We start from the raw sequence: 11,114 nt of genomic DNA on the forward strand, positions 1-11,114 counted from the left end.
CATTCACCCCATGGTTTTACCACCTAAATCTTACAGAAAGTGTAGTTACTCTGATAAAACCATTACACCATCCCATCCAGAGTAACTCTACCACCTCCCATCCGAACTCCCTCCGGCCTAACTCTGCTACCTCCCCATCCGAACGTTTTAAAAATAAAAAATACTTATATTTACTTGAACAGAGAACAACCTTTATTTCGTTTTAAATCCTTGTGTTAAATCCAAACATCAGTGATCCTATCCGTCGATTTCGTTAGGATGACGTGTCGATGCATCAATGGTTATGTTGTTTCTGATCAAAAAATTCGTGGTAGCATCTAACCGCCAAACCAAATGACCTTCTGACCTTTTAACCCATCAACAATTCTTTTTTCTTTCTACACCTACTCTCTCTCTCTCTCTCTCTCTCTCTCTCTCTCTCTCTCTCTCAAACAGTTCCATGGAATCTTCAAATCGCTGTTCAGTTATCATCATCGGCGCCGGAATTTCAGGTGAAACGATCAATACATTCATGTACATCTATTGATTTGTGTACATTTATGTATGTAAACATTATGTATCTGTTTGTATAGGCATATCGGCCGCGAAGGTATTGGCAAAAAACGGAGTTGAGGACATTTTGATCCTAGAGGCGTCTGATTCCATCGGAGGGAGGATTAAGAAACAGAATTTCGGAAACGTAACGGTGGAGCTCGGTGCCGGTTGGATCGCCGGTGTTGGTGGAAAACAATCAAATCCAGTCTGGGAACTCGCTGTTCAATCCGGTCTTCGTACGTGCTTCTCCGATTACAGCGATGCTCGTTATAACATTTACGACCGAAGGTACACATACAATATAGCATACACCTAATTTTCTATAACAATTATTTTATCCACCGATGAAGAATGTCATACAACGTTTAAACAAATTTAAGTTATGTATATTTATATTTTGCTCTATAATTCCGTCGGCGCATTGTTTTCGTATTAATTTGTTTTTGAAGCTTGTAATTCGTAAACTAATTGAAAGTTTGTCACGAACAATTGAAGCATTAATTATCGATAATCAATACAATCGAGTTTACATATTACGTGATTAGATTAGATACGTATGATTTTTGTGAGAATTCTCCGTTTTCGTTTGATTGATTGATTATTGCGTTATTGATATGGCGTTAATTATACGGTTGCAGTGGGGAGATATTTCCGAGTGGGTTGGCCGGTGACACGTATAAGAAGGCGGTTGAGTCGGCGATGCAAAAGCTAAGGACTGATCGGGACATCCTTCTTTCTGCTGACGTGTCCGATATTCCCGAACTTTCCACGTAACTATCTCTTATCGCTTTCACGCACACAACGAGCCACTGTGTGTTTTGCCTTTTGGCTTCTTTCTGTTCACGAATTTTTTTTCATCGTCTTCTTTCCCATTTTCTAATCAGTTTTGGTAATTTAACTTTTTTTGTATATGTCACGTTCACTTTTATAGTTTTATGTTGAAATGGATTCTGATTCTGATTATGATTCATATTTGTTCTTTTCTCCAGCATACCCGAAACACCTATTGAGCTGGCAATTGATTTTATCCTTCATGATTTCGAAATGGCTGGTTAGTGTCATAACCCATTATCCTTACGCTATTTACATTTTTTTTTAAAAATATATATTTTAATAGGAATAATAAACCAACATATGTGCCCCCATTATCATTTTAAACTTCCATTTGGCTTTTGGCACGAACTTTTTGCCGGATTTTCATACATTTCTGTTGGAAGTGCTTGATTTTACACTTAAAATATAATCTACCCATAGAAACATTCAAACAACATTGACAAATGAAAGTAGGATATAATTATATTATATAATATAATAAACAATTATATTTAAGGTGAATTATTTATTTTGCAGAGGTTGAGCCCATATCAACATATGTGGATTTTGGGGAGAGGGAATTTTTAGTGGCGGATGAGAGAGGTTATGAGTATTTATTGTATAAAATGGCGGAGGAATTCTTATTTACATCTGATGGGAAAATCTTGGACAATCGTCTCAAATTAAACACTGTAAGTACACACTGAGATACAAAATGCCAAATTTCTGATGATTAATTGAGATTTGAGAGTTTTCTGTGTTTTTATTTGCCAGTTAGTTTTTTGTTTTATTAGCCAATATACAGCTAGTGAAAGTTAAATGACATGAAGTGATTAGATTCTTAGAAGTATTTAATTAGTCAATCTGAAACTCATTAAAATGAAAAAAAGGAATTATTTTATAAAATATTATAAAGTATAATGTTATAGCTAAATAGATTTTCTAATGTAAATTTTTTTTTTTGTTAAAAAACTGAGTACGATATTATAAACATTCAAACTTATAAAAATGTGTTTTTCATTTGTTCCTTATATTTTTTTCTTTTTATTTCTTCTATTATGAAATTTATTTTAATAATTCTCATTCTTGCAATGTTATTCGGATACAATTCCTTTTTTAGATATAATTAATTAGTTGTTAGAATTTTCATATTATGATTTGTATGTAAAATATAATGTTGTAATAATGAGAAGTAAAAGTATCATGCTATAATAAACACACAAATAAAGGTATAGCGACCTACTTTTTGTTATAATATCATAATGTCATTTTTTTTTTTGAAAATTATTAGAATAATGTATTTTGAAAATTTTACAAAGTTATGTCAATTAAACACAAATACACAGCTTTTTATGTAACAGAGCAAGGAAATAATAAAATGTAGGCATAATTGAGTTGATTTTTTAATGTACAAAAAAATAAAAAATAACATGCCTTCATCATACAAAATATATTAAAATGCTATAAAAAGTAAATAAAAATAATGATAGTACAAGTACCTTTATGTATTTGTTCGTTAGATTTATTATTTTCATTTATTTCATAATTTAACATTTATGCCAAAAAAACGTTTATTCAAATTATAATAATGTCATCTACAATCTACACATGTAAATGATTTTTCCTTTTTATAATTGAATTCAGTTTCCAGAATATAATACCGTAAGTCCGTAATCCAAAAAGATGATATACAAGTATACAACCACAATTTCCATTAACTTTGGTCTTTTAATTACTAACTCGGTTAGAAGATCACCATTAAGTCATTTCATATTTTGTATATTTTTTATCTATATTTTATTCTAATTATTTTTATTAATTTCACTACCACCATCTAAAACATGACAAATGGTGTCTTTTTCGTTCTTTTACAAAAATGGTCCCTATATTCATGAATTGATAAAACAATAGAAAAGACAAAAGGCAAGGTAGATTGGTCATTTTATATTTTTACATGTGGTTAACAAAGTAACAACAAAAGCTACCAAAGTTGACGGAAATGGCAATCGTGAGAACTGCTTTTGCTAAAAATTTTAAACATAGACTAAAACCACATGAAAGTGACAACCACAGGGACCATAACTGTAATTTACTCGTATAGTAAAGCTTATAAAAATCATATTACACATTTCCCTTTACATTTACATTTTCTTAATGTACTGCAATAATTTATAGTGGCTAGGCATATAGTTTAGACTACGTTTGACGTAATAACTGAAAAGTTAATTGTCAGCTGAAAAAACTAGCTGTTAAATAAAAACCTAGCTTATAGCTGAAAAGCTAACTGATAAAAAATACTGTTTGATAAAACTAGCTGAAATATATAAAATTACATAAAATGATATGTAAGAGTATTTGTTTTTATAATTATTTAAGAGGGTGTATTTGGAAAATTTTAAAAAAGATCTTAAAAAGCTAGTCTAAATAGCTTTTCAAAAGGCTAGTTTATAAGTTAGCTTATAAGTTACTTTTTGATTTACCAAATACGACAACATAAAAAAGCTTGAAAAATAAGCTAGCATATCAGATAGCTGTGACATACCAAACAAAGTTACAGTTTTGTTTGATTTTTTATAGTGTTGACTTATTACGTGCATGCATGTTTTCATGGATTTGCAGGTTGTGCGGGAATTACAGCACTCGAGAGACGGCGTTACCGTGATAACGGAGGATGGTTATGTTTATGAAGCCAACTACGTAATTTTGTCTGTTAGTATTGGCGTCCTTCAAAGCCACCTCATCTCTTTCAACCCCAACTTGCCTGTGAGATTCTCTCTCAATCAATCTCTAATTACTTTTTATTTTTATAATAAGACAAAATTAAAAAATAAAGTAGCACATCGGAAACAGCACTTTGGATAAGAAAAAAAAATCATTCCTTCACTTTTTTTTACTTTCTAATTTAACGTTAAAATATTGGTTTCTCCGAGTTTGCCTTTAACAAAAGCTTACTTGACATTTTATTAAAAGTTGGATGTTGACGTGTCCAAAACCATCTTATGGGCGCATCCAATTTTTTATATGATATGTAACATAAGTTTTAGACGTTGCAGAGAAACTTTAACAAACAAGTAATATTTTGCTTCAATTAAAAGATAATATCCATCAAACCCATTATATTTTCATTAGTTTTACGGTTTAATTTTAATTATATTTTAGTTTATTATAGAACCATTTTTGAAATTTTAGTGCATCCGCTTATTTACCGTATAGCACATGTTGAAACTCATATGACTTCTTATTGACCTATAATATCATATGTACATCATAAAATAACATTTGACTTTCTGAAATGGTTTCTTGTTTACCTTTATGATATGGGAAGTGATTCGTATACAAAAGTTTTTTATCATACACAATAATCTATGTATTATAGAGTTGTATAGTACAACATTTTAAATAATCAATTGTTGTGTATGGAGAAAATTTATTGTGTACAAATCATGTCCCTTATGATATATGTATAACCTATTAAAGCAAGTGATAAGCAATTTCGAGAAATAATATGCCTTTTTATGGAACAATTATGACGCCATATTAGTAAATAAGAAGTTATGTTAGTTTTAATACCTATTAAACCGAAAATAGGGGATTACATTGATCGTAGTGGTAATTTCTATAAAAATGGATGGTTTCAGTTGAATGAAATAAAATATAATGATTAAGCAAGGCCCGTCAAAATATAATAGTTTTTATGTATATAACATATCTTTTATTAAATAAATGGCTTTTTTTTATATAATAAAAAAAGTATATGGATGTTTTCTTTGATATGTTTTTTTGTAATGTCTATAGTAGCATCTTTGACTTTTATGTTTTTTTGAGTTTATAAATTAAGTTTTTTTTTTTTGAAACGACAAGTAAATTAAGTGGAAGCCTACTTGCAATATTTCAATGAACACCTTGAGTTCGAAGTAAAAGAGGTAGTTTAAGGGAATCGAACTCTTCACTTCATACCACATATAAATATAAAACTTGATGCATCAATTGACCCTAAAGGTTAATTAACATCACTTAATTAACATCACTTAATTAAGCTTAATTAATTGACCCTAAAGGCCTAAACAACCTCCTCACATTTAGTAATATGACAACAGCAACCATGTGGTCGTGCGTGCAACTTATATGCATTTTATATTGGTGAAAATAACAATGTTCTCTTTTTAGCAAAAAGAGCGATGCTATTAAAATTTACTAATAGCATCAATTTTTTATCTATATTGCCGCAAAGAGGGCAGGGGTGGATCCAATATTTTTTGGAAGATGGGGCAAAAAAATAGTTTAAGATTTTTAAGAGATTAAAATATATTTGAAAGGTAAAAATATATTATTTAAATAAAATACATCTTTTAATTTTTTTTGGGTCTGCCACAAGAGGTTCTGTGGACCCCATCTTGATTGAATTTTATATCCATTAGTTTATTTAAAAACTAAGCTATATACTTCAAAAATTAAGGAAATTCACCGAGTTCTCTTTATGTACTAAAAAAACAAATCCTTAAGTTGTATTTAGTTGCGGAAAATTGGCTGATTTTTTAGAAAAATGTTTCAAAAAATTTGTAATTTTGAAAACTCGTTTACTTTGTTTATTTTTCTAAATTTTTCAATGAAAATGAAAATTTTCCGTTTTCACTAACTATAAAGAAGTTGAAAATTTTTTAAAAATCGATAATCATTGTTCTCTACATTTTTTTCTAGTTCCAAAATTATTATAAAATATAAATCCACTCCCACCCCATCCATCTCTACCTACCCCCACCTTAACACTTCCAACCCACCACACCCCTAACTCACCCCACTCACTCCCAATCCCACCCCACCCCACACATACCCGTCCACCCACCCACATAAACACACACATATATCCACCGCCACAAACACACACACACACACCTACAAACTCACTCTGACCTCCACCCCTACCCCCATAAACACACACACAACCACACCCACAAACACACACACACACACACACACCTACCCACCCAAGACCACTAACACAATCACCGACCTACCATCATCATCACTATCACCACCACCATCACCATCGCCGCCGTCACCATCACCACACTGCCACAATCGAGCCTCTTATCCATTCTCATTCAATCACGGTGGGGTAGCAAATCAAAATATCAAAACTCACATTGGGTTTAGGGATAATCAGGCTCGAACTGATGACTTCCACCACATTAAGGTGACACTTTACCGCTGAGTTATATCCCTTCCCTGCCCCCATCGAGAAATAGAACTGATTAATCCTAAAACTCAACGACACTATTCTTGAACAACTTGGGGCCGGGCCCTTGTTGCCGCCAGCCCGCCACCACACATAACATTTCCTCTTGCAAATATGTGTTTACTAATGATCAAATAAATGGTACATATACTCTATAATGATCACTAACAAACAGAAACACTATTTTGATTTGAAACTTTAGAAAAAAATTGAAATGTTCTGCTTATTTTAGGACAACCTAAAAAGAACGATACCAAAGGGTATTTTCTAAAAGGATTAAATGCAAAAATTGGCAATATATGTTTATTTATTTGCTCCTATCTTTATTTTTTCTATTAAAACGTTGTATTTTGGAAAATCTACCAAATTATATCAGTCCATGTAAAAATCATTTTTCATTGCTTTAATTGGTTAGATGTATAAAAGTACAATTTCTTTTATAATAAAAAAAATTACAATGACACAATATAAAAAACAATGGAAGTAGGGTGCTATAATAGACAAAATGTTTTCATTTATTCTTAGACAATGCACATGCCTATGGAGTAGCTAACCCTAACGTGTGTACTATGAATCTTGTGGCCACTACCCTATTATATATGCTCCAAATCTCCATCACATTCTCCATGCCACATGTTATCTATCTCTTGTCCTTATTAAGCTAATAATTTCACAAAAAGATACACCTAAGTTTTATTGTGTATATGTCATATGAGTGCGTACAGATTCCAACCTTTTTGCTAGCTTATGATTGGGGGTTATATACGAGAAATAGCGACACATTTCCATTGATTTGTTTACTACAATATCCTACATATATTTCTAATTATTACATAATTGTACTTTAAAAATATCTAACCCATTTCTAGCAATCTGATCCAAATACAAATAATTTTTTTACTACTTAGAATGCGAAAATAAGAGAAAAAAAGTAAGTACAATGTTGTAATTGAAAAAAATGAAAACAAGAAGCGAGAATAATATACATAAATAAACGAAAGCTAGATGCTATTTCTTACATCAGGTTAAAGTAGTTAGCATCATGGACCATGTATTTATAGGAAAATTGGACCTCAATTTTTTATTCGATCATTTTCATAGTGTGATACCATGGTCTATTAACTACGTTCCATAATATTCTCCCAATGCTATGGATGAATCAGCTGGTTTTGATAAAAAAAAATATTAAGCAATTCCAGTCAAGGGAAAGTGATATTTCTTGTCCACATTACATATTAGTCTTCTAAATTGATTTTTTTCACATTTAAATATTCTTTAAAGGGCAGTTTCGTAACTTCCCGGTAATATATCTCTATCTTGAAGTAACTTCTCAAACTTTTCTATGTTAATTTAGTTTCGGAAAAGATTACGAAAATTATAGTTAAAAGTTTGATAGTTCTTTTATAGAAGCTAAATGCAAAAAAAAGCAATGTACTTTTATTTATTTTTCGTATCACATCAATTTACTTTCAACTTTTTACTCATCAAGGTAATTAAAATACAATGTTGTAATAAAATGATATTTTATAATAACAGAGGTGGAAAATGGAGGCCATTGAAAAATGTGATGTTATGGTGTACACGAAAATCTTCTTGAAATTTCCAAAGAAATTTTGGCCTTGTGGTCCCGGAAAAGAGTTCTTCATATATGCCCATGAACGAAGAGGCTACTACACATTTTGGCAGGTTTGTTTCATTTATTCTTTGTTTAATTCTTAAGTCACCCTTTAATATATTATTAGGACATGATACACGTTTGTTTGTGTTTATTTAATTAAAGTTAGCCATCCAACACTTCGCTATAAAATAGCATTAAGTAGCTTAACGCCATCTTTAGAGGGTGTTTTGCATGTAGAATATTTTTGGATAAACCAAAGTTGTCGACAATTTGGAATCGGAAACTTTTGGGAAACTAAAAAACAGGAATGAAGTTAAATAATACGAGTAAAATAACTTTTAACTTTTATGTATGTTATTTTATTTGAAGTTTGTTTTCAATCTATTCTAGGACAATATACAACAAAACAGTTGTACTCTCACAATTTTTTTGTATCATTTGTCGACAGAACTGTATTTCTTTATAATTTGTCGACATAACTCTTTTTCTTTAGAGATTAAATCTTTATACTTTTTTGGCTCTTGTAAAAACCATCTTACGTAAACATACTATATTCTGACCCTTTAAAAAACTATTTGTACTGGTTACCTATATAGAAAAACACAACATAGATTCACTATATTATCAACTTAATCATTGTTCTTTTTTATATTTTTCCTTTTATATAGAAACTGTGTAGTGTAATTGCGAAAATTTGTTTTTTTTATCCAGTTGAGAAAACATTAACGGTTTAATCACTCTAGAAAGTAGTTAAGTGTTGGTTAAATCCATAAAGGAAGAATGAAATTGAATCCCATCAAACAAGCAGTGGAAACTGGAATTTCAATTCTTTTATACATTCAAATAAGTTTTTGGTTCTTCCATCGAATGCTCATTAAATACTTTGATCCTAAAATCATTTGTGGTTTGAATCTATGAAAACAGCACATGGAGAATGCATACCCAGGGTCAAACATTCTTGTTGTGACATTGACAAATGGGGAATCAAAACGTGTTGAATCCCAATCAGACCATGAAACAATGAGAGAAGCAATGGAAGTTCTTAGGAACATGTTTGGGCCTGACATTCCGGAAGCTTCCGACATTCTTGTTCCACGCTGGTGGAACAATCGCTTCCAGCGTGGCAGTTATAGTAACTACCCTATCTATGCTGACTCAACAATGTTTGAAAACATCAAGGTCAACATGCATCCTCCCTATTACTCATTTTACATTCCAACCCTTGTTTCTTACTCTCATGACATGACACATGACATAACAGAACAAAACAAAACAGAACAGATGAGAATGAACTTCTGTATGACATGATTAACGTCAATGAGAAAAAAGTGCAATCTTTTGTCATACCAAAATAGGTAGAACGACGTTAATAGGGACTTGCTATGGATCTCCCATCTATGCAAAAAGACGTAAACGCCCTCCTCATCGAGAATTGCTTTTAGAAGGCTTGTCTAGTGCCGTCCTGTCTGTCTGTCACGGCGTTTGTTACATGGGATGGGACTGCACTAGAAACTAGAAACCGGACAAGCTTTCTAGGATTATATTCGATAAGGAGGATGAGAAGGGGCATTTACGTCTTTTTAAAAAATAAGAGCTCCAACGCATGGTTTGTGTCCCACTTTGTTCAATTTTTAAGATTGTACAAAAAGTTACAATTTTTTTTTCTCTTTTTTTGTATATGTCAAAGTCTAAGTCCAACGAATGTCAAACGCAATACAAAAGACTGTCTGTCATGTCATTTGTAACAAATGGGACCTTAAGGCTCATAATAGATATTGAAAATAAACTCTAGGTTGATATGTAGATAGAAAAATAAAATTAACTTAATTATATGGAATACACTAACATATTTGTTGTCATTTATACGTAATTAGGCTCCTGTAGGAAGAATCTTTTTCACGGGAGAGCATACAAGCGAAAGATTTAGTGGCTACGTCCATGGTGGTTACCTGGCAGGTGAGTAGTGATTAGTATATGAGGTTAAATCCAAGAAATTGCATAGATAAATGAAAGTATATATATCATATATATGTTGCTATTTCTTAAATTAAATTGCATTAGAATGATTGGTATACATGGTGGTGTTATGAACAGGTATAGACACGGGAGAAGCTTTGTTGGAAGAAATGAAGGCGGAGAAAGATAGAGAAACAAATAAGAAATCTATTTTAGAACCGTTGCTAGCACTAACATTGTCACAAACAGAAGCAGTCGCATGCGATATTCATAGACACCTTTTCCATGCCAATACCAAAAGGGAGGCCATCTTATGACTACAAAAACCATCACTTGTAGATAACACACACATGATTGATGCCTCAAACACCCTATATATATATATATATATATATATATATATATATATATATATATATATATATATATATATATATATATAGTTAGGTTATTTTGTTTTCACTATCTATTGTGTGCATGTATGACTGATTCTGGACCAATCATTTTAGTTATTTTAAGAAAGCAATTAATCCATATTACATGTTGAAGATATAATGAATATTAATTACATCTTCAGTATTTAATATGCATTAATTACTTTCTTAAAATAACTAAAATGATTGGTCCAGAATCAGTCATACATACACATAATAGACATAATAGACAGTGAAAACATTTGAACATATATATATATATATATATATATATATATATATATATATATATATATATATATATATATATATATATATATATATATATATATATATATTCGCAATGGACCTTGAACATTTGGAGGCAAACTGAAAATTGATAGACAGATGATACAATAGGGTAGGTGTTGGGGGGTTAGTTGATAATGAGGTCCTAGGAAGTCGATGGATTATAAGATGTATTTGCTTTGGTTTGTTTTCAGGTAGGCACATAGTAATAGATTAAAACTTTACCATTTCTAAG

At 31.1% G+C, this 11,114-nt stretch overlaps 1 protein-coding gene across 1 annotated transcript; it reads left to right on the forward strand.

Annotated features, from left to right (window-relative positions):
• Positions 1 to 346: 346 nt before the first annotated feature.
• PAO1 (polyamine oxidase 1) lies at positions 347 to 10,573 on the forward strand. Its single transcript, XM_079038198.1, has 10 exons — positions 347 to 491; positions 573 to 822; positions 1,173 to 1,304; positions 1,524 to 1,585; positions 1,885 to 2,039; positions 3,967 to 4,110; positions 8,120 to 8,269; positions 9,126 to 9,380; positions 10,076 to 10,157; positions 10,296 to 10,573. The coding sequence occupies exons 1-10, from the start codon at positions 440 to 442 to the stop codon at positions 10,472 to 10,474; spliced, it is 1,461 nt and encodes a 486-aa protein (XP_078894324.1). The 5' UTR covers positions 347 to 439; the 3' UTR covers positions 10,475 to 10,573.
• Positions 10,574 to 11,114: the final 541 nt, after the last annotated feature.

The sequence above is a fragment of the Lactuca serriola genome, chromosome 1 (genome assembly GCF_051521515.1).
Source record: "Lactuca serriola cultivar US96UC23 chromosome 1, Lser_US96UC23_V15, whole genome shotgun sequence".
In the NCBI taxonomy this organism is placed as follows: Eukaryota; Viridiplantae; Streptophyta; class Magnoliopsida; order Asterales; family Asteraceae; genus Lactuca; species Lactuca serriola.